Source organism: Mesocricetus auratus, unplaced genomic scaffold (assembly GCF_017639785.1).
Source record: "Mesocricetus auratus isolate SY011 unplaced genomic scaffold, BCM_Maur_2.0 Super-Scaffold_100014, whole genome shotgun sequence".
In the NCBI taxonomy this organism is placed as follows: Eukaryota; Metazoa; Chordata; class Mammalia; order Rodentia; family Cricetidae; genus Mesocricetus; species Mesocricetus auratus.
Window position 1 is genome coordinate 71,850,795 of NW_024429197.1, and position 25,432 is coordinate 71,876,226.

The 25,432-nt window shown below is 41.4% G+C and overlaps 1 protein-coding gene across 1 annotated transcript in view; it reads right to left on the reverse strand.

Moving 5' to 3' along the window:
• Positions 1–25,432, reverse strand: part of Pappa (pappalysin 1) — a 235,547-nt gene that overhangs the window by 153,520 nt on the left and 56,595 nt on the right. The window contains exons 4-6 of the mRNA XM_021230122.2: positions 22,340–22,633; positions 13,618–13,810; positions 6,528–6,649 (exon numbers count right to left, since the gene is read on the reverse strand). Coding sequence (XP_021085781.2) covers positions 6,528–6,649; positions 13,618–13,810; positions 22,340–22,633 — 609 coding nt within the window. The remainder of the gene's footprint in view (positions 1–6,527; positions 6,650–13,617; positions 13,811–22,339; positions 22,634–25,432) is intronic.

Genomic DNA, 25,432 nt, shown 5'->3' on the forward strand with positions numbered 1-25,432 from the left:
ATGGAGAAAAGAGACGCAAATGAGTTCTTGCTTCATTATGGTTTTCATAGTTTCCCTTAGACCCTGGGAAAGATTTGTCTGATGAGAACTTAGAGATAAAAGAGTGGGTCTCAGTGTCATGGAAATTCTGCTGTGTGCAGAATACTCAGCTCATCCCTAACCCTGCAAAATAGATCCAGGATGAGTCACACAGCATTTTAAGTGAAGTTCAAGTGTCTTACTACTGAGCCAATGCTCAGACTTTCCTTCCTAAGCTCTGATTTAGAAGCTTTGATGCCTGGTATAGAAAGAAAGAAAGAAGAGACACTTTGTGTGAACATCCTCCGTGTCCCATGAGCTTGTTTAATTCTCGAATGGATTCATTTCTTAAATGAGGCAATTAAGGTTCAAAAACAGAATGAATTGAACAAAGGCCTGTTCCTTAAAGTCCCTGTTAAACGCAGCAATCACTGAAATTAGAGGGCCAGGTACCACTGACTTTGGTTTAGATTTACAGAAGTACCAGAAAATACTCAGCAGAAGAGGGGAACAGAGATAGGACACACTCTTTCTAAAGTCTGGGAGGAAACTGAACGATGAATGACAGAACCACAAGTCAGACTTGGGGCCATCTTATCTCTCCTCCTCCCTTTCCCTACATGAGGTCATTCCACACCTCTGTGTTCTGTCTACTTTGACTCAAGGACAACAGAGTGGGAGAAGAAAAATGTGATGTTGCTACTTTTCCTCAGAGAAAGGGCGCTTCATCTCCACTCATCTCAGTCTGCAGCAACTTCCAAATTCTTCTCTGCTGAGGTCACACCTAGACTTTCAGAGAACTATCTTTCTTGCTTCTGAGAAAAGTAATCATAACTCAATGTGGTAATCAGCTCTTATTTGCTTAAGAGAGACAGAGATTTACTGGTGAGGACAGGGTGAGAGAGTTTCAAGTTGTATTGGTAGCCGTATCCCCGGCCCCTTAAGAATCTCTGTGTGATGGTGTTTGTGTTGTTATTGCTGTTGATGCATGTACAGAGAGTGAGCATATTGGATATTTCTAAATCAAGAGAAGAAGAAAAACAACTTAGTTTGACAACACTTTGTGGTGATATTGTGGGGCAACAGGAATAACAATAGCATATGAACATTAAAAATCCAGGTGTGGGGGAGTAATTGCAGTGAAGGTTTTTAACAACCCCTGCAGTACTATCTTTTCCCAAAGAGGGAGAACTGAGATATTACAAAATAGAGGTGGGAAATAGAGCAGGAAAAGACAAGAAATGGGAGGAGGGAAAATGCACAAAGACATTTTTATAGATAACACACTGGACCAAGAAGAGCTAATCATAACTACAAGATTTCCTCCAGCACACCTTGATTAGGTTCTTGCTCCACTAATAGCTACTGCTGACTAGAAGCAACTTTTGATTTAAGGAAAAAGCACAATGATTCTTCACCTAGCTGAAATCTCCTTATCTACTCTACAATCTACTATATTTCTGATTCTCAATTTTGGATTGCAAAGGCACATGGATCTCTTATTCATCCAGCATCCGCTATCCATGACAACAGCTTACAGGATATGAAGAACATTCCCTAGTTAGTAGTTAACTCAAGTAACTTTCATCAAGTAACTTGTAAGACAGTATTGCTGTCTCTGCTTTGCAGATCTACTTTATTCAGTGCTGTGAGTAGTCAATACAGTACCTGGTCTGCAGAGATTACACATAGTAGATATTTGATCAGTATTTCTCAAAAATGAACATTTCTCTCTCGCAAATCTATCAGTGGTAGGATGGCACAGGAGAACAAAGATGACAAATTTGGTTGGCACATCATTCTTTTCTGTTTTCTTGTTAATCAACAAAGGGACCAAATGCTTTCCAAAGGATAAGGCAAGTCTTATTTATCATCATGTTCAAATAGGTGCATGGGAATAGAAATTTTTTTTGGTTTTTCGAGACAGGGTTTCTCTGTATTGTCTTGGAGGCTATCCTGGAACTAGCTGTGTATACCAGGCTGGTCTCCAACTCACAGAGATCTGCCTGCCTCTGCCTCCCGAGTGCTGGGATTAAAGGCGTGTGCTACCAACACCCAGCCTAGGAGTAGAAATTTTAGCAAAGCTTCTACATGTCCTATTATGAGAGACATATTCTTGGGTATAAAAAAAAAGGAAAATAAGTGTCACAAATTCCAACTTATCACCAAGAAGCAAGCCTGTTAGTAATAATATCAGGATCCATACACCAACCAGCCTCTTTGTGTGGGCACTGCACAAAACAAATTGCATGACTTGCATTGACAAAAAGAGAGTAGTAAGTACTGATAGCAGAGTAAACAGAACCCACATCAGGAGGTGATTTTTGTATCACATTACAGGACATAAATTATACACAGATATATGAAGAACTCCTTGTAAATTTTAAGCAAGCGAGTGACATAACATGTCTTTAAAAAAGCACTGTTTAGAGAAATAGGTACTACCTATTCATCAATCATCCATCTGTCTATTCATCCTTCCACATGTCCATCCATTCAGCTACCAATCCACCATCCATCCACCTTCCCATTAATCCATCTTTTTCTCACTTCCCCTACTCTTCCTCATTCCATATAACATCCATCTATCCATCCATCCATCCATATGTTTATCCTTGTATTGCAATAATAATTTTAGAGTCCTAAACATGTATCCTTTATTAGGGTAGACCCTAAGTCACAGATTTTCAGATGTTCTCTTGGTGTTCATATAGCTTCTAGTCTCATGAGGTCAGTGAGGACATTCTTATGCTAATGGAGAGAATACACATCTATGCCTTGGAAAAATGTGCCACCAGAGATCATGAGTTAAAGTCCCCAAAGAGTAACAAAAAGTGACCACAGTTGTGTTCTGATTGAAACTGATTGGATACATGGTCATGAGATACAGAGAAGATCTGAGAATAGGAAACAAAGAGTGGAAGGAAGGAAAGAAGAAAGGAAGAAGGGAGAAAAGGAAGGAGGGATGGAGGGAGGGAGGGGAGATATAAAGAAGTGAGGGAGGAAAAGAAGGATAGAGTGAAAAAGGAAGAAATCAAGGGAGGTAAAAGATCCTATTAATTCCTTATTAACACACATCCTTTTGAGTATGTAGTGACTACACGACAAAACTCACATTTATATAAGCAGTCTACTAGGAAAAAGTCATGTACAGAATAAGCCATGTGCTAAGAATAAGACATGTACAGAAATATATTTCCACATACTTCTGCTGATCCAAATTTACATTTGTGAAGATCTAAACAGACACCCATTGTATGTCTAAGTAATATACACTGCAGCTGTTGACATGAACACAGATCAGTGCCAAGATTTTTTAAATTCATGCTTCAGCACACCTGAACTATTCTAGGAAGAACAATGGAGCAAGCACTCACACAAACAGGACAGAATGAAAACAGGTGGGGCCGCGTGCCCATTGCTCACGGAAAACCCAACATTTGGAACAACTTATATGCTTGCATAAGTGTCAGTCAGATACACCCACCTAGTTTCTGTTTTATAAATGTACTGTGGTAAATACCTCACGAAATACGTATCCACGAAATAGAGATTTTGCTCTAGAGATAAGTGTACAGTTGTTTCCTGTGAACAGAGGTGAGGTTTGTTGTTGTTTCTGTTTTCCTAATATGGAGTAAGGTTAATTGAGTGCAGTGGATAGCCAGCAGATAGCATTACAACTTAAAATTTTTTATAGTACTAATGTGGAATTAAGAATGGGCATTATAGGTTGATTGTTCATTCTGTGGGTAAGATACCATGTTAGGAAAACTTTAAGAACTTCAAAGGCACAGAATATTTGGCAACAGCAGGGTGAGGATCATGACATTTAATTCTTACCCATACTTTTTTTTCTCAACCCCACAGATATGTCTGGCATCACTCATGAATTTGGGAGTTTTCTGTTAGTTTAGGAAATCCCAAAACTTAAGTACACAAAGATAAGTAGGCTGAAAAGGAGTTGGGAAATAAATGATAGAATTTGGTTCATAGAAAAGTTTATTTCTGTAAGAATAGTAAAAGGGTCTGAGCCAAATGGATCACAGAGCATGTAATAGGATGCCTTAAGCATAGAGTGGTGTCTCTTCCTGGCAGGAATGTAGTAATGTATATAGGAAATTCCAGGTATTCCTTAGGAGCTGGAGCTGCTCAGACATCCAGGGGCCTCCTCAGCGTACTTGACAATGAACTGCATGCCTTTAAGAAAGCCAGGACAATCCAGGGACAGATTTCACTAGCTGACACATTTGGTTTGCATGACGGTGTGTAATTGTAGATGGAAATTATGTTAGCAAACAAGCATCAGAGTGACCAAGGTGATTTTTATCCAAGGATGGCCCTTGCAGATTCTACCCCCCCAGTTATCTCACAACGTTGGTTCCTGTCCCTATTGCTTAGACCTTCTGCCTTAGAACCTTGTTATCACTGCAGATATCACTTTCAATCACCTTGCTTCTAACAACAGCCAAAAGCTGTTTCCTTTCCCAGATCTTCATCCTTTAACATATTTACCACAGAACAGCTAGAGTCTTCTCTATGACGTGCACATCTTACCATTTCACCTACTTTTTCTAATTCCGAAACTTCTATCTGAGATATTCTTAAGTGGCTTCTTGCATACAAGTACTTAAAAAGCGGGTATACAAACCAAGCATACCTTCCTAACAAATCTTAGAATTCTTACTTCAAAATAATTCTTCTGTATACATATAATGTTATTTAGTAAGGGCAAAAGGAAAATTGCATGTTGATGGTATGAATATGCTTGTTTGTTTTTTATATAAAGAAGTAAATTTTGGCTGAGTATTTGGAATTACGAGATGTAGAGTATCTTCAATAGTTTTGAAGAGTTGATTGGTATTTTGATTTTAAAATCAGCACTGTTGAGAATACTGCTTTGTTCAAAATATAGCACAGAACGGGCAAAAGTGTGTTTAGAGCTCTGTAGGAAATTGCTTGAAAGTCTGTCTTAACCCTAAGACAAAACACAGTTAAATTTTAAATGAAATTCAAATCAGCAGCCCCAAGATCATAAAAATTAAATTAAACACTGTAACACAATATAATTCTGATATGTGAACTTGATGCATGTGAGACATGACAATGGGGAAATGCTAAAGTCTCTGTTTTCTGTAATTACATCACTAGTTTCGTATGTGAACAAATCACTTTGAAAGGAGAGTAAAAACACCACTCTTCGTAATGTCCAATTGTCTGGAGTCAGAGGCACTTTAAAGCAGCATCCACTAGCAATAATGGTGCAAAGTGCAGGTGTGTTCATTGATGCTGCAGAGTACAACATAGGTTTGTGTTTCTAGAGAAACCTCGGATTCATTACGTGTTTGTGAGTTAGTTTTTGGTGGTTGCTAGTTCTGATATGCAACACTTACATGGAGTTTCAACCCACAGTTTACGAAGTGATGATCTATTCTAACCTAAGTATGTTGCATCTTTTCCCTGTTAACAGTGGGAATCCAAAGCTATCCTTATGCAGGCATTATCCTCTTGACCTCACCCTCACTAGGCTGCTCAGGCTGCGAGGCCATGTAAGCACACATAGCAGTATTAGTAGATTTATGCCGGTGGCTTGTATTTACTTGTACACTAGTGTATATCTACAAATAGAGGCATTGTACAGTTACAAAATGTATGGTGCACATTTCCTTTATCTGTCAGAGGACTAACAACATTTCATGCTCTGTGGCCCTGAAAAGCTCCACCGTGTTCTCAGGAGAGAATGGAAAAGGAACAGTAAATGATGCCATAATAATTATGAAAATAATTCTGACTTTGAGGACACTTTGGACCACACCTAGGAAACTTCTTTTCTTGAAATATTAAAATTATCTCAGTGCTTCAATGTGTTTAGTGACCTTTAGCGGGAAGCCCAATTCTGTAGTCTTGGGTGACGTCTCTTGTCTACTGGGCCTTTAGCCCTTACCTTGGATCAGCTTGGTCTCTTTCCACCACGCGCCCATTGCCAATCTGCTTACCTCACTCATGGTGAGTAGCCAGCATAGCCTCACCTGTGCACCCAAGACTGTTCCCAGCATATACCCGCATGGCACGTACGCAGTAAGGTCGGTGATGCTATGCAGGTTTGCAAAGTGTTCTCAGGTTTCAAAGATGCATAGTTTTGTCTGTGCAGGTTCCATTTGGGTGGGAAAATTGTGTCTGCAGATTCAGGAAGAACCTTCTAAAGGACTAGGGCATGCCTTAGTGAGGAAGACCATGGAGGATATTCCTTCACCAGATGGGGACTGGAGCTTCATGACCTCAGGTGTCCCTTTTGTGTCTGACAGCCTGTGATTCTATGAGAGCTGAACTTAGGGCTTCTCCCAGACACTGCTCTTGTTTTAAATTGCAGAGATTTATCCAGAGTTCCCACATTCGAAACTCATTTTTATTTTAAGCTACTTCAGAAAATAAAGCATAGGGTCATTGTTTTCAGCTTTCCTCTCTGATCCTTTTCCTTCCCTGTGATCTATCTTTAGCATCCTTTGACTTACCTTCTGCTTCCCGAGGACTCCAGTGTCCTGATGGTCCACAGGGCATCGGGGAGGAGGCATTGAACGCATATTGCACCAGGATTCTCCCTTCTAGGCAAAGGTCACATGCTGATCCCAATTCTCTAGGAGGCCAAGGAAAGGGAAAACACACCGACTTAGGAACATTTGAGTGAACAACAGGCGGGTCTGGGGTAAAAGCAGTGGTGCAGAGGACGCAGCCTATTGACTCCCCTTTTTCCATGGACCCGACAGGACTAGAAAGATGACTGTAAACTAAATCACTCATATTGCCCGGGATTTGGCAGCTGTCCTGATGCTGCACACACCTCTGATGTCTAGTAACACAGAAACAGTTGGCCAGAAGACCTTTACCTTCAACAATTTTAATGGCATAATAATATCCAGTGAGACGCTTTTTTGTGCAGTTGTAGGAGCATCTTTTGCCTAATTTTTGTCTTCAGAAATAACTCCTTTAGAAACATTTCCTAGGTACATACTATATGAAAGGCATCAGTCTGTATCCCAGGCACAAAACATGAAGAAGGTGTGGTTCCCTCACTAGAAAATGAGTGGGTTGGATGAGATGATGCCTAAGAAACCTTCCAGCCCTGACATTCTGGGGATGAGTGAGTCAGCCGCAATTTAACAGTCAAAAGCAGTTTCTTTACTATGCCATCTAACTCATTTTAGCAGCTTTCCAGGGGGTGAGCCAATCTCTCAATGGAAACAGTCCCCAAAGTGGAGTATTATGGTGGCTTCCCCACCTGTCTGGGGTATCTGGATTCAATCTCTCTCTGGCTACAAGCGACTCTGGATTCCTACTGGTTCTCCAAATTTGGCATCTGGAGGATGTGGTTATGGAGAAGACAGAGGAATGAATGTTCTGTATTCTTAAGGACCCAAAAGTCTGCAACCCTCAGGGGCTCCTGCTGACACCCCTGGCAATAGAATCCCTAAATGATGCTAAGCAACATCCCAACCAACCCACTGTGTCTCAAAATGCGACATCCCTAGTGGTTTCTCTTCAATCATTGCCAGAAGAATCTGCAAGGATACAATGACAGAGCCAGATCTCAAGTTGTAGGATTTCCCCTAACAAGAAACTCCATAATTCTAGGGTTATAGTCTAAGAAAGTGTATGTGTGAGCATCATAGTTGGCTGGTTTTCCCAGTCAGGGGTCAGGAAATCACCACAAACTCCATTCTCAACAGGCCACGCTTCTGCTTAACCTCGTGAGCGATTCCAACATCCAACGACCCTAACTTTCCTCATCGCCTAAGTCTTGTCTCTGTCTTCCATATTGGGTCATATTACCCCATATTTGCTAGTTTTACATGGCTGATGCTTTTCATCCTGCAAGGCTCACCTGAAATGGTTTTTCTTCTATGAATATGTTTATATATAAATGATATATTTACAAGGCCCTTGACAATCAGATCCATTACCTTCCTCTGCTGTGTTAGGTTCAGTACATAACCCTAATGTCTTATTCAAATTGAACCTATAATGCTGTCTCTGTGCCATTCAGGAAGGCTCATGTAACAAAATATTGGCAGTAGTTTGTGAGTTGATTTTTGAAAAGGAACTATCTAATTTATGATCATCCTTATAGTAAGGGAACATGGGAAGGAGCGAAGGAATTGGGGGGGGGATTCTTCAGCTGTCTTAATGAGAACAGAAGTGCCTTACAATGTCAGCTTCCATGCAGAGCAGCTCTGAGTAGCATGAAGACAAGACAATGACGTCATGAATGCTGTGGGATGGATTCAGACTGTGCTGACCTAGACAGCTACTGAGTTATAAAACAGTGACATCATGAATGCTGTGGGGTGGATTCAGAGATGGTGCTGACCTAGACAGCTACTGAGTTTCTCCACTTCCCTTAAGCATGACTTGAACATCACTGATCTCTTAATATGCATCTGGTTCTCAAGAAGTACTGTGACGAGTAAATCACTATCCTGCTGACAGCAAATTTGATGTGTGGTATCATCCTTTGCATCCAGGGAATGCTTGTGTCCCCAACTCCCTCTGGCATTTATTTTTACTGACACCTGTATACACACACACACACACACACACACACACACAAACACATACACACACACACACCACTGGAATCATATACCTGTCCAATGCTAATATTGAGGGAATTCATTTTTCTTTCTTTTCTTTTCTTTTTTTTTTTTGCTTTCTCTTTCTTTTTTAATTTCTTTTTTGAGACAGGGTTTCTCTGTATAAAAACAGTTCTGGATGACCTGGAACTCACTTTGTAGACCATGTTGGCCTCAAACTTACAGAGATCTGCTTGCCTCTGCCTCCTAAGTGCTGACATTTAAATCCGTGTGTCACCACTGCTTAGTGTGTTTACCTTTCTTACAAAGTTTATCTGAGTCAAAGCTCAAAGCTGTAGATATGTGCTGTTGAAGAAGGAGCCTAGTAGACATATACATCCATTTAAATTTGAACTAAGGAATATAAAATATACCTTTAAATATGAACCTTTTTTACACCAGTCATAATTTCAAGTACTGCATGGCCACTGTTTTGGTGAATGTGGCTGCTATCTTGCTGGGTGTGGATATGAAACAGTCCCATTAACACATAAAGTCCTTTTAAATGGTGCTTCATTAAGCCATCCTAGATAAAGAGAGAATTAGCTTCTCTGTTTTTGCAGCTATACTGGTACTAGTATGTATAACCTTTATGGGGGAAATTACTCATTATCTTATGTGTTAGGAGATGCGGAGGAGAAATTCTGCCTGGGCAAGGCTAAGCCTCTTCAACTTACAAGTCAGAAGTTAAAGGAGCAGAAATAATGGATGCATCTGCAGAGACTTTAGACCGTGGTCTCGTAGTTTCTAGTCCAGTATGCTTGCCAGTATATGATGGCCAATTGTTCAGACAACTGAAACCACCCCCACGTTTGCAAGACAGATAAAATAAAGGAGTTAGAAAGACCAGGGGTGGCCTTGAACTATTTGTTCAGTTGCCCCTGTGTGAGGACTCAGGCTGTGGGGGAATCTGAATATGTTTTTTTAAGGGAAACCCTTGTATTCTCCTAGACCACAGATGTGAGAACAGCAGGAGGACATGAGCATGGCCAGGAACGAGATGCTGGCATTGATGGATGGTGTGGAAAATACCCGAGGTTTTTCAAGGAAAGGGGATTTTTCAAGTAGCTAAACAGTTCTGGAAAACCTCACATAAGGTGGAAGCTAACATTCCTTGAATGTAGAGTATGTGTGCTTGGTACGTCATAGATGTTGTTTGCTGGCTTCCCCGTGTGACACAGGTAGTGTGGGCAAGTTAGCACCTCTTAATGGAGGAGGAATCTGCGGATCACAGGAGTGAGAGATCTTGCCCAAAGTCTCACCTATTGGGAGCAATGAAGCAAAGGGTGGTGGTGGTGGCAGTGGCCTTGTGTGTGTGAGATCCTACATCAAAGTTTCTGTGCCTCATACTAAATCAATTTGTAGGACTGTAAACTTATGGGGGAATGATACACAAAGGATATGGTACCACTCTTTTTTTCACAGCAATTTGTTGATACTTGTGGAACAACTTCCCTTAGAGTATGGTTTGCATAGCTACTAACCATAATTAGACATGTTTCAAAGTGTCAGTTTGAATTTAGCATGTGATAACTCCATTAGGCAATCTTACCCTGAACAGAATAGCTATTGTATATGCCTCAAGTACTAACTGACTATAGGTTATTAAAAACATATTGATTAAAGCTGAGCATGCTATGTAATAGAGACACATCTCATTACACAATTAACCCTCTAATAGGTTTCTAGCTATCAGATGGAATTTATTTAATGGACAATAACTGCTTTATGAAATATAAATTAAATACATACACAGGAAGCTTTATTTACAAAACTTCTATTTTTTTAGAGGAATCAAGGCCAAAACTTGACTAAAAGTCTGATAATTCTCATCACCACAGAGAAAATAAATAAATCTACAGGCTGCTGGAAAGCTTGCTTCAAACTGTCACATGAGAGTTCCCAAACCCAGCTCTGAGTTCTAAAAGGGCAGCTGGGGCCAGGGAGACAGAGTTCCTACAGAGAGCCTGGGGAGTACATTTCCTTCCCAACAGATCAAATTCTGGCCTGGATGCAGAAGGAAGGTTCTAGATTCAGTGACTGATAGTTATGTAGACATTTAGGGCCCCAATTTGATGTGGTATAATAGTATAATGTGTTTTTAATTTCTTAAACTTATTTTTAACTCATAGATTTTAATTTTGTATATTTTTAAAGTATTAGATAAAATTTTCATACAGGTTTTTAATGATGAAATAAGGGTGATGGGCAAATTTATCACCTCTTATAATTAACATTCTTCTGCATGTATGATAAAAACACTTAAAATCTACTAATTTGGCCATTTGGAAATGTACAAAGTATTATCATTCATTATAATGTCACTTGTGTACAGTAGACCACTAAGGATTATTTCTGCAGTCTGAATGAAATTGTACCCATTTGACCAAAATCGTCACTCCTCATATCCACCTAAATTCACCTTCCTCTGCCAGGCATCATCCTTTCTTATGCAGGAGTTCAACTGTATAAAATTTCACATATAGTGGAGATCAGGTAGAATTTCTCCTTTTGAGACTGTCTTCGTTCAGTACACATAATGGCCCTCTAGTCTCATTCTCCATGTTTAAGGTGACAGACACCCCACTGCCTTTTAACTGGTTAATATTCCGCAGTGTACACAGCTATTTTAAAAAAACTCTTCATCTGATGAAGGATATTCAGGTTGTTTCTGCATCTTAGCAATTGTAAATAATGCTATGCTATATGGGACAGGGTGCCTCCCTCTACTATCGATATGTTTGGTCTGTTTTTGTTTTTTCCTTTTTCTTTTTTTGTGTGTCTTTTGCACCTGTGTTTTGCACATGGGAGTGCGCATACATGTATGTGCATGTACACGCACTCAGTCACACCACCTGTAGTGGAGGCATGGGGCTGATGTCAGGAACCATCCTCTGTTGGTCTTCTGTCTTACTCATGCAGGCAGGATCCCCCAGTCAAACCAAGAACTCACTGTTATGGCTTGTCCCAGTTTTCTCTGGGACCCTCTGTCTCCAGTCTCCTAGGCCATGTTCTTCCAGAATTTACTGGGGTTTGGGGGTCTGACCAGGTCCCCAGGATTCAACGATAAGTGGCTTAACTACAGAGCTACCTTCCTCGCCTCTATTTAATTTCTTTTGGCTATACATTCCACAGTGGCAGGGCTGAGTCATACAGTCCTAGCTCAGTTGTCCAAGTGCATTCCCATGGTCTTCCAAAGTGGCTGTATTAATTTCCATTCTCACAGGCAGTGTGCATGATTGCCTTTCTGCATAAACCTTGTCCAACTTCAGTATATCTTTTTGGGACTAGCCACTTTAAGATTGTGAGGTGATAGATAAATCATTTCGTTTATAAGTTGCAATTTCTCTGGCACTTAATGATAATGAGCATTTAAGAAATTATTTATTAGCTATTTACATCTTTACCACTAAGAAATCTCATTCCAGGTCTTTTATGTTTTCTTATATATAAAAACACACATATATACAACCTGTAAATGAGAGCTTTTTGCCACCTTTTGTGAGGAAACTTAATACCTCCTTCACACCTCTAGTCTGGGAAACTTAAAGAAAGCATATAGAATTCACAGACAAGGCATTTTCAAACATGGTTGAAGGTCAGCCTCCAGCACTTTCTATGAGGTTTGGCCAAATTTCTCAGACCCCTTCAGCTCCAATGCTCTCCTTATCTGGCTCATAAGGAAAACATTATTATACTGAGTTCCTGGAAATATTAAATAAGACTCTGTTACAAAAAGCATTCAGATTAGAATCTATCACATGGTGAGCCCTTGACAGAGAGCTGCAAGTCAGCAGAGACAGACAGATTAGCAATTAGCATGGCTATTGTCTTCACCATCATCAATGCCATATCCCCATTCCTGGATAGTCATCCCAAGAAGGGCGAAGGGTGGGAGTGAGATATTATCTGAGTAATAAATAACTACAAGATTCTGAAATAGATGCAAACTATTTTCATGAATACTCATTTTCATTTTTGCAGTGGCAGGGTTTGGATTCTTGGTCTGATAGACTCTATGCAAGTGCTCTACCATTGAACTACATGTCTGGCTCCCCCCCTCCTCTCTCTCTCTCTCTCTCTATATATACATATATACATGTGTGTGTGGTGTGTGTGTGTGTGTAGTTTCCTTGAAGCTTGAGCTCCTTGAGAATGTATAGTGAAAGGACACATGAGAAGATATTGAATTAGGTCTCCCTCTTCCGATTATCAGAAGGCATAATCAGACACATTTTCACAAGAACACAGTTAAAAATCTGAGAGAGATTGACATGTCAAGTAACAAATGACAGACCAAGGAGCAGAACTTTGGTGTCTTATGCTTTATTAGTTCCTGGTTTTCCCAAAATATTCTAGGTATAAACTTCTTCTGCAAATATGAATAGCGACACACATGCATATTGTATATAACGTGAATTATATGTATTTAATATGAAGGGGTTTTCCTATTAACCAGAGTCAATTTTAATTCCTGGGCTAATGGAGAAAACAGTAGAAGAAATTTCTTGCAATAGAAGTATTCAACCTTCTTTTAGGGGAGTGGGAAAACTGGAGGAGTTGAACAATCTCTCATTGTATAGCACTTACTATCCAAGAACTCACTATGTGGACTAGCCTAGTGTGTAACTCACAGAGATGTGTCTACCTCTGTCTCCCAAGTGCTGAGATTAAAGACAAATAACCCAGAGTAGGGTGCATTAGATTCCCATTTCTCACCCAACAGGGTTTTTTGAGCTTCTAATAGTAAAGTGAATTTAACCTCCAATTCATGTGGGAATATGCATCATCACTGGCTCATGTTTTCGTTCTCTGACCCAAACTTGTCAGTGTGCCTTGGGGTCTCAGTCACTGATGAGTGGTGGGGTCTCTATTTAAGAAAAAGAAGCCCAACCCTCCCAGGCTGTCTTCTTTCTGAGTCTTCCTCTTCCTGGCAGGAGGGGAAAGGGCTCAACACTCCACAGGGGACACTCACCTTTCAAAGAAGTGGCCATCGATGGGCGGGAACCACTCTAGCATCACAGAGTCAGTTGTGTGACCCACAACCTGGGGGGCAAGTGCTACAGGTGCAGGCTTTCTGGAGGGCTGCCAGCTCTGGTATACGAGGTCCAGGTAACAGTGCATTCTGGAGACTTGATTGGGCGTGAAAGAGTCCGTACAGTCGTCATCTGAGAGAGAGAGAGAGAGAGAGAGAGAGAGAGAGAGAGAGAGAGAGAGAGAGAGAGAGAGGGATAAGCCTCCAGCTGCATAGGCAGGCATGCAAGAGAAGGATGATGTCTCCATGCAGCTGGAGAGCCAGTACCCCAGTGTGTACTCTGCAGCCCAGGGCAGCCTCTTCCAGTGCTCAGAAGTTAATGGTCTGTGAACAAATTAGTGCAGTCATCACTCCTGGAGACAGGTGAGAGGAAACAGGAGGAAAGGGGGCAGGGTAGAACTAAGAAGAGAGCTGCTCAGACGTTACAGCTAAGGGCAAGAGGAAGACAAGCTGATTTCCAGGGACCCTGTGCCCTCTGGTTTCCAGGCATTCCTTCACATTCATTTGTTCAGGCGTTGATCAACTCTACTTTCCACTAACACAGTAATAATGTGCTGGAAACGCAGTCTGATATTTCACTGGTAAGCCAGTCTGTGGAAAGTGGGCATTTAAAATATCCCTGCCTTAAGGAGGGCACTAACACTATTCACCTCATGGTCAAGAGGGTTGTCCTGTGACAGCTGTCATGTAGATCATCAGTGATTTGACAGAGATGGAATGTGGGGCAAGAGGATAGACTAGGAAGGACTTAGGATGGTTGTGTATACAAGGTCAGTCAGGTAACTCCGTTGAGGATGAGAGAGAAAGGGGTACTACAAGAGAGGTAACCACCCAGCTAGAACATAATATCCAGTCTAAGGTCAGGCCAGGCCATATCTAAGCAGTGGCTACACACTCCAGGCTGTTACAGGGCGATACCTTAGGTGGATTTCTGTTGCTGTGATAAAGATCATGACCAAAAGCAATATGTGGGGGAAAGGGTTCAATTAGATGATACTTCCATGTCACAGTCTATCTTAAGGGGACTTCAGGGCAGGAACTCAAGTGTGGTAGCTGAAGGTAGGAACTGAAGCAAAGGCTATGAAGAAAGAATGCTGCTAACTGGCTTGCTCTCCGTGCCTTGCTCAACCTGTTTTCTTGTATAACCCAGAACCACCTGCTCACCTGTTACACCGCCCAAAGTGAGCTGGGCTCTTCTGTATCAATCATTAACCAAGAAAATTAATTCCCATAGACTTGCCTACAGCCCAATCTGGTGGAAGCGTTTTCTCAAATGAGGTTTCTTCTCCTCAAATGACCTTGTCTAGGGTCAAGTTAAAAAACAAAACCAAAGCACATCTCCTTACAGTGCATGTGTATGTGTGTCTGTGGGATATGCTTAGCATGTGTTATGCATGAGCCAGGTATGGTGTGCCAGAATTTGGACAGTTACCTGATATTTCTGGAGTGCATTTGTCATTTTCTCTTCCTTACAGACTTGGGAACCAAGTATGTGTTCAGGTAGGCAACTTTTCCTGGGTCACAGAGCTAAGCACATCTGGGGCTTGAACTAAAGCTGTGCTTCCAAATGATCCTATGAATTCTTTTCCTAAGCACAAGTGAAATATATTATGGGCAAAGCCTTCCAGCAGGTGGCTTATAAATGGAAGCTGAGCCAGTTCTACTCTAAGGGGAATTGGACACAATCTCTCCGTGTCTAGATATAATGACCTTCAATCCTATTCTCCCTTTCCAGGGTGTGGACTGAAGGCGGAGACCAAAGATTGGGCCTCTAGAGAAAAAGGTTTGTCTCCTGTTTCTTTCTCCAACAGTATGATTCAGTCCCACCCCCCTCTCCGGGAAGAGAAAAAAAGTGTCGTTTGGCTTATTTCTTAATGCACCATTTCTCAGGGGTTACCGCAGCTGGGCCCCAGACAGAGGAGTGTAGAGCTCACCAGATCTTAAAAATAGATGCGCTACTGGAATCCAGCAGCATCAACTCACTTCTTATCAAACAAACAGAAAATAAGTTTGGGCAGGTGCTGGGCAGCTAGACATGACCTTGAAGGGAATGGACAGGAGTGTGGGAGAGCTTATGTGCAGAAACTGGCTTGGATTCCCCTAGTAATTTTTCAGTCTCCTTTTTTAGTATCCTGAGGGAAAATTTCAGGCATTTGGCGGAGTCAGAAGAGACCCATGTTCCTTTGCAAGCATTGTACATAAGCCACAGTAAATCTTTTCAGTGTGTAACTCCCTGAGCCTCGTGGCCACCTATTGTTAGGAGAACACACACCTCAGCCTGAGAATGACCAGAACAAAGGTTCATTTTTCATCATCGCTGCTATTTGTGTATTTTGTCCTGAAAGTCTGGAAAGATTACGTGCAAGTCAAGACAGATTAGATGCAAGTGGGGTGTTTGATGGCTCAGTAAAGAAGTGTGATGTAGAAGATACAACATCTTCTGCCCTGGCACCTCTGGTTCCCATCTGTGATGTGGGAGCAATGGTGAAAATAAGAGGGTCCATCTCAGAATTCAGCTGAACTGGAGTGTGGGCACAGGAGCTTTACAGGAGGAGAAGTGAGGGAAGTGTGTGTGTGTGTGTGTGTGTGTGTGTGTGTGTGTGTAACTGCACAGGAGCTTTATAGGAGGAGAAGTGAGGGAAGTGTGTGTGTGTGTGTGTGTGTGTAACTGCACAGGAGCTTTATAGGAGGAGAAGTGAGGGAAGTGTGTGTGTGTGTGTAACTGCACAGGAGCTTTATAGGAGGAGAAGTGAGGGAAGTGTGTGTGTGTGTGTGTGTGTGTGTAGCTGCACAGGAGCTTTACAGGAGGAGAAGTGAGGGAAGTGTGTGTGTGTGTGTGTAACTGCACAGGAGCTTTACAGGAGGAGAAGTGAGGGAAGTGTGTGTGTGTGTGTGTGTAGCTGCACAGGAGCTTTACAGGAGGAGAAGTGAGGGAAGTGTGTGTGTGTGTGTGTGTAACTGCACAGGAGCTTTACAGGAGGAGAAGTGAGGGAAGTGTGTGTGTGTGTGTGTGTAACTGCACAGGAGCTTTATAGGAGGAGAAGTGAGGGAAGTGTGTGTGTGTGTGTGTAACTGCACAGGAGCTTTACAGGAGGAGAAGTGAGGGAAGTGTGTGTGTGTGTGTGTGTAACTGCACAGGAGCTTTACAGGAGGAGAAGTGAGGGAAGTGTGTGTGTGTGTGTGTGTGTAACTGCACAGGAGCTTTACAGGAGGAGAAGTGAGGGAAGTGTGTGTGTGTGTGTGTGTGTAACTGCACAGGAGCTTTACAGGAGGAGAAGTGAGGGAAGTGTGTGTGTGTGTGTGTGTAACTGCACAGGAGCTTTACAGGAGGAGAAGTGAGGGAAGTGTGTGTGTGTGTGTGTGTAACTGCACAGGAGCTTTACAGGAGGAGAAGTGAGGGAAGTGTGTGTGTGTGTGTGTGTAACTGCACAGGAGCTTTACAGGAGGAGAAGTGAGGGAAGTGTGTGTGTGTGTGTGTGTGTGTAACTGCACAGGAGCTTTACAGGAGGAGAAGTGAGGGAAGTGTGTGTGTGTGTGTGTGTAACTGCACAGGAGCTTTACAGGAGGAGAAGTGAGGGAAGTGTGTGTGTGTGTGTGTGTGTGTGTGTGTAACTGCACAGGAGCTTTACAGGAGGAGAAGTGAGGGAAGTGTGTGTGTGTGTGTGTAACTGCACAGGAGCTTTACAGGAGGAGAAGTGAGGGAAGTGTGTGTGTGTGTGTGTGTAACTGCACAGGAGCTTTACAGGAGGAGAAGTGAGGGAAGTGTGTGTGTGTGTGTGTGTGTGTAACTGCACAGGAGCTTTACAGGAGGAGAAGTGAGGGAAGTGTGTGTGTGTGTGTGTGTGTGTGTGTAACTGCACAGGAGCTTTACAGGAGGAGAAGTGAGGGAAGTGTGTGTGTGTGTGTGTGTGTGTGTGTGTGTGTAACTGGGAGAAGGCGGAAACAAAGCTCAGAGTGTAAATCATGAATTCTTTCCAGCTAATACTAGCCCACTGTGACCTCCACATAGCAATGATGATGGACAGAGATGAGGAAAATCATTGAATTAGGGGTGGGTTTTCTGAAGCATTATCACTATAGTTAAAACACTAACACATCTCTTCATTAATGGAGGACTGATGATATATTTTAAGGACATCCTTAAAACAAAATCCTAACTGATTATTAGCAACCCTCATAACTTTGTGTATTGGTTTCTGGACATATAAATTAGGGGTAGTTAAATCAACTCAAACACAGAGTGCTAGAAAAGATTCAAATAGCAAACAATTAAAAGCTGAATTAGGGTGAACCTAGAAGCTATTTTTTTCTTTAAAAACTTCTAAGCATTTTTTTCTTCAAAGACATCTGTTTTCCTTTTATAATTTAAGTAGTAACTATTCCCAGTTTGCCAATAGGAAACAATTTGAAAAAAATTGATAAGTGATGGAAGTTACTAGGGGAATAGGAATGCATTTGGAGCTTACTAATTTGAAAAAAATCTGTCCCAGGCTACATCACACTGGGACTTAGCTACTATCAGCATCTTGGGCAAAATCCCAAAGGGATTCCATTCATCATAAATGCTCTGTCTCAATTACCTCATGTCTAGAGTCAGGCCCTCTTGGCTTCCAGCCTCCGACAGTTTCACTTTTGCCATCTGTGGTCTCTTTATCTAAGCCTTCAGGCTCATCTTGTTCCTCTGTTCCCATTTTGTCTCTAAGCCGAGGAGACACTGAGAACTTCAGCTCTTGGAGAAACTTCTTGGGCCACCATGCTATTATCACCTCAGTGTTCCATGCTTGCAACCCAAGTCATGTTCTGAGGGCTGCATTGCATGGAAGATAAGGGCAGACGCTCAGTAACTCTACCTCCTGTAGGAACTTGAACAAAATGATGACCCCGGCAGCCTTATTTCCATTCACTGCAATAGGAGGGATGGTGACAGTTCCTTCCTCAAAGAGCTGATGTGAGCATTTAACCAACTTGCTGACATTCAGCACCTAGGTAAATGGGTCAGTTTTTGTAAAGCTTGTCGTTTGGGTTCTGTTTTTAAAAATCATAACAATAGTCTCAGTAATAAATGATTTGAAAAGCTATATTGACTGTAAAGGTTTTGAAATATATCCAAAATGAGCATCACCCTGAGGTCAGTACCTATAAACAAATTAGTGTATGATTCAAAAGTGTGTATACATACATACATACACACACATATATATATACATATATATATATATATACTATGGGTGTGAACTCAGCAATTTTCTTTAATTCTCATTCTATATGTGTCTTACACATATGACCGGGCTGTTCTCCACTTCAATTAGTTAATAAATAATCAGGTTAGTTATTATTTTTCAAGCACCATTTATCCTACCAAGGACAATTCTAGATTCTTTCCTTGTATGGTCGTCATATCTGTCATCATTCAATGTTAAGAGTGATTATTCTCCATGAAATGATAAAGTAAACGAGTCTCTGAGAAAATAAATAATTTGCCTATGATCAAATACTACAATGTAGGAACTGCAATTTCAGGTTCCTGACACAACATCCAATGTTTTGAGCGTCATGTCCGGTGACCATAGTTTACATCATGTTCAGCGGTGTCACAGGGTTCTGTCCTGTGGGATGTTTTGCAGTTCATTTCAGTATTAAATTAACTTCATCTTGTAAAACATTTTTTAGTTTTTCACATAGATAAACATTTATCTCCTGTGCCTGGCATATAGTAAATACTTAATAAATATTTGGAGAGGGAACACTGCTTAGAACATTCTTCCTGCTAAATATTTAAACACATCAATTGGTTTGTTTGCTTCAGGTATGTTCTTTAGAGAAAGTACTGTTTGGGTCAATGCATATGTGCATATTAAAAGTTCCTGATGCATAAAAAATGCTGCCATAAACAAGAGACTGAAAAAAATCATAGGATCCTATGGTTTGTGCTTGGAATACCTCCTAAGTACAGCTTTCTATCTTCAGAAAGTTGGGGTCAGGTTTGATTCCCAGCTATCTGGCAAGGGCTTGCTTAGCCATTGGTTTGGTACAAACACATTCCTTAGGTGAAGTGTGCTAGACTCATCAGCTGCCTGCTGCATACTAGGCTGGACCACTTGAGAACCTCACAACCTTCTCAGAATAGTAAGGTGACTGCTCAATAACTCAGACTCTGCAGTAAGAAAGGCTTGGACTGAACTCATGTGCTTGCCTTGTTTTATGAGTACATCTGGGCAAGTCTTGTGCTATCGGAATCACATTTTCTGCATCTGTAAACCAGTTATGCTAATTATGTTACTTATCTCTTTGGATTAATTTATGTTGTATTATATATACAGTGTTTTGTACATCAGAGGAATTATTGTTGGTCTTCAAAGACCAATATGGTAGCCCCCAGGACATGTGGCCTTTTCCATTTAAATTAATTAAAATATTTTAAGGGTAATAATTCAAGTATTCACTTGCACCAGCTATATTTAAAGAACCCAGTAGCCACATATAGCTAACAACTATTACACTAAAAAGCACACACAAGCTGTGACCATCTTGGCAGACTGATCTGCTTAAGGAATGAGCACCCAGCACGTTCAGGCAGCTGGAAGAAGTCAACTTGGCAATGACTCTGCCCTCTGTTCTGGAAGAAGGGAGCCCCGTGCATCCCTTCCTTCAGCTCTGAGAGCCCCATTCTGTTCTGCATTTTGAATTTCATCCAGCTGCTTTTGTCACCTCATCTATCAGAGATCCTAAAGAAAACAAACATTTCCAAGCTCATGACTGCCTTGAATATGCTTTTGTGGGTGTAAGTTTGTTATCTCAGCTCAGTGAATTAGTTCTGCTGTTAACGGGTCACCGAGCTGAGGAGATCCTTTAAGAACAACAATACTAAATTAATCACCCTTTAGATCTTCTCAAAGGGGGGGAAAAAGGAGACTGAGTTTATGGGGTTCTGGTAGCTGGTGGGAGCTCCTAGCCCCTCAGAAGCAGGCAAACTTCCAAACTCTTATTAGTGTTTATTTCCCATGTGTGCTGAGCTGGCCAGCGAAAGGTGCTATAGAGATGTGCCCTAATCAGGGCTGCCTGAGGGCACAGGATGCCGGATGCAGAGAGTCAGTATGTTTACGAATGGGAACCCAGTGGAAGTCTGTTTTTGAGGTAATACCCAGCACTGTGGCTGTTTTAAGAACCAAACTTAAAGACATTTTACAGATCCTGAGACTGGTCATTCACTTTCCAAGAGACATCACTTTTAAACCATGTGAGACAAACACTAGAAAGCCCCCAGGGATAATCAGCGTAAGAGGGAAACAGTAAGGATCATTGGGATCATCAAGTATTTTGGGCTTCATCAGCAAAATCTTTTCATTCACAATATGCACCAAAACTCCAACAGGAATATAAGACAGTCGGAGGGAAGCTTTCCTGGTTCAAACCGGAGTTAGGATCTCACTCTCACACCGAATAGGGCATCATCCACCATCCTTTAGGAAGCAGAGTGAAAAGGCCATCTAGATTCTCCTATTTCCCCACTGAACTATCAACTCGGTCTTTTTAAAAGAATAGCATAAGACAGGAAGCAGGAATAATCATTAATATCCAGTGTCATCAGAAGCAAATGACCCCAGTAAGCCTCAGTATTGTCATCTGAAAAAGGGGGCGGATCCTGCTTCATAGATGTGCTGTGAGAATTGAGTGATAGGGAACATATTGAAATCTTTTAAAGACAATAAATGGTTATACAGAGGGAAATACTCTTATTGGCAGAAACAGTTTTATGTACCTCGAAAATAAACTAGCATGGCTAAACTATTACATGAACAAAAGAGAGTTTATTCATTTTCTTTGTAAGACAAAAAATACAATCTCTTATTTCAAATAATTTGCTTATTCTAGTAGGGAAAGAGATAATTAAGTTGGGTGTTATAGTGGAATCCAGTACTGGCCCTACTGTATGCAATTGTGGACCGTTTATCACATGGAAGCATAGTCATCGCTGTGACCACCCCTATGAAGGGGTGTCTCATTCTAATTTGTCAAAGCTTGGAAAAATGCTTTAAATGGTCTTGATGTAGCCTGAACTAACAGGAAACACAGGGTATGGTGGGTCCTAGATCACAAGTCCTTAATATTGTTTCTGATGGCCGTTAAGGTGCTGTAATGAGTAATAAGTCAAAAGCGGTAAGAGAAAATGCCATACCCAATACTATGCAATAGTTCTGTGTCCTTAAGAAAGAATGTGTTTTTGCTCCAACTCCCAATAGTGAAAGAGCATAAGAAAATTCTATCTATGGGAGGAAGACCATGGTTAAATAGAAAGCTTCAACAATGCACCAGGGTAGAGCAACACAGCTGCCAAACTATGAGGAACCTTATAGATCAAGTTGAAAGATTTGGGTTTTCTTTAGAAAGCAGAGGTAGCATGTGAATAACTCAGACCATCAGACCCCTATAGTTTTTCTACCTGGACTTAATGGCTTTTGTCTCAGCAATCGGGCACAAGTTCGTGTATAATATTTCTCCTGTACTCCAGAAATGCTCATGAATTAAATGCTATTCTGTCTGTTTGGAATGAAAACTCTTCATCTTAGTAAAATAAGCATCTTGGTCAAGGCTACCCTGAGCCAGGACTAGAGCACAAGTCTGACATGCAGTAGACTATAATAGGGGATGTGTAGGGTCCTACCTGCATAGCTCATGAAGTTGTTGTAAGGAGTGTCAAAGAAGCTATGAAAGCCACACGTGTCATTCCCTGGTCCAGGGTCTCCACAAAACTTGTGTTTGGGAGCTGGGTTTGTGTCATTGCAGAGGTCTCCAGTTTCAAATGAGGGTTCTGTCTCCATGCAGGGATCACTGCAGGACTGGATTTCTGAGATGCCTCGGAAGATGTGATAGAGGCCCAGGCTGTGACCAATCTCATGGATCATGGTATGGGTGTGTCCAGGAATGCCATAGAAAGATGGATTCAAGACAATGCCTCCTGTGAGGAGAAAACCAGATCATTAGTCCACTGTCTGCTTCAGGATGAAAGAGTCCCTAAGTCAATCAAAGACTAAAGGATGCTACGTAAAATGTCAGTCTTCTTCATTCTATGATCCTATTGCCCCATGGGTGTCACAACTCTGTTGTGAGTCATTGGTTACCAAAATTGGTAGGAGTGTCGTGAATCACTTTCTATTACATCTATAGAGAGAACACTTATGCCTATGAAGAAATAGCACTAGCCTAAGGTGATGCTGAGCTACTGAAAACACACTACTCCAAGTAGGGATTTTGATCTCTGCTCTGACCTGACTTACTTCCTTAGACACTAACATATGATACACTTTACACTCATTTTAAATGCTCCTATATAGATGTGACCCTCATACAGGTTCACACTCCTCAGCTCTGGCTTTCATTATACATTCATTAACTCTGTGATATCCCACAACTAAGTTGCCATCTTTGAATCTCATGTTTTCATTTAGGAAAGCCAGCACTGGGTTGTGCTCTGTTCAAAAGATGCTTATAATAAAATCTGATGTTTCTTGAGTATTTATTATGTATCCTTCAATGCTGTGCTGATTCTCTAAGGATTATGGCTCCCATTACGCCATATCATAACTCTAACACAAAGGCACTCATCCACAGAGAGCCAGAGTGACCTGGCTGTGATCAACAGAAGTATGGAGATAAAATTTGAAATCAACATTCTTGGATTCTAAATTCAGGGCTCGTATTCTCTGTTCCAGTGTTAATGACTATCACAGAGGTTATAATAAAGTATCTGATTGTCTTGGTTTACTTTTATTGTCAACTGGACAAAATTAAGGGTCATCTGCAAAGAGAAGTCTCAAGTAACGCTTTTCCTGGACGACGTTGGTCTGAGGTATGTCTCTGAGGACTTGTCTTGATTATTAATTTGTGTAGGCGGCCCAACCCACTGTGGGTAGCACCTTTCCTCTAAAATGTTGGCCTGGGCTGTATAAACGCTAAGCATGAACTAGTGAGAGAGCAATGCCAAGAGTGAACCAACAAGCAGTAGTCCTCTGTGGTTCCTGCCTAGAGGTTCCTGCCCTGATTCTCCTCAAAATGGATTGTGATCTGGAAGTATAAACTAAATAAAGCCTAAGCTGCTTTTGGTCTAAGTGTTTTATCACATCAACAGAATAAAACTGGAACACTGGTAAACTGTTGAATATTTGATGAGTAACAACACATCTAAGCAGGTTGAGTAACCCTGGCAGATATCAAATAGCTACTTATTGTCTACCTATATGAGAACAAGACATATAGAAACTACCTATGAACCTAGCAGAAACGAGTTTGCGGTCCCAACTCAGACCTGTAGCATCACCATCTGCATTTTAACAAGAGCCCTCGATGACTTATCTGACTGCTCAGGGTTGAGAAATAAATCCCCATACCTCATGTCTTTGAAGAGGGCATGTCACACACTTTGTAGAGGCAGAAAAACCTCAGTAGAAGCAATAGCTTGTACTTGCTCTACACGTGTCTTAGATGAGACACATGGGCTGTGTATGTAAAGGAAGATTTAAACTTTAAACACTGGAAGTGTTTGAGAGAAGGTCAATATTAAGGTATGGGAGCCTTGTGAGTGGAGACGATAAGTACAGGGAAGTGTCTCATGGAGGGAGGACAGGGCTGTAGTGCCTTGTAGAGTTGGAATGGTGTGCTCAGGGCAGACTTGAGACAAGTTTTATGTTGGACTGAATTTCTTGGTCTGTCCTCAGCCTCACGGAGTCTACCAATTCTGAATCGCTTAGGGATTTCTAACACAAAGATAAAGATGTGTGTGTGTGTGTGTGTGTGTGTGTGTGTGTGTGTGTGTGTGTGTTGTGAGAAGGGTAGACAGAGGCAGGAGAAGAAGAGAAATTGAAACAGGAAATCTTTTTCAATTCTCTTCTGTCAATCATAATCTGAACATAATCCCTTTCCCACCCAAGGCTTATTCCAGGAACAATGGAGTAATAGCAAGAAAGGAGAGTTAAAAACTATGTTTCTATTAAACTGAGTTTGATTGAGGCTGCTACCCAGGAGTTGGTTACAATCAGCCACTTTCAGGATGGAGAGTGGGCAGCATACAGGCCAATGGAGGCAACATGACATTACTAGCAATCCTCCTTCCTCACACTGCCCTTATGCTTCTGAGAGTCTGGTTTTGTTTCTCTAGAAAGTTCTAAACTAAGCAACCGCAACAGTGTTCATCACCCATGACCTCTCCATGAAACCCAGCAGTTACCAGGGTGCAGGACAAGCCCAGGGATGGTGATAGGATAGCTGACTTACTGTCCAGCCTGGCTCTGTTCATTCTACCCCAATTGACCTTTTTCTATGGAATGACAGCACTTGGCCCCAAGTCCTGTTTCATGACTTCTCTTAAAAGGTGAAATAGCTTGAGGCTGACATCATTCTGAAATACTATCACATGCTATAGATTTACAGCCTCCCCTATTCCTGGCCCTTATCCAGACTCTGACATTCATGAAATCATCAGGAGTATTTCTCTCTGTGTTAGAAGACTGCTGTTCAGCCTGCCCCAGATGCTGATCAGGAACCTTCTGGTTGCTTTTATTTCAATAAGAGCAAATTTCATAGCTCATAAGGACCTGGGGAGGTCATCTAGTTAACCCACATCTTCAAAATTTTAGGAAACAAATTCAAGGAATCTTGCCTAGATCCATTCTGTTAAGGAATGCCTTTGTCTCTAGTCTAGGATCCCTTTCCCAAGACATCCTAAACAAGTGATAAGGACAAATCATCTTCAAGTTTGCGT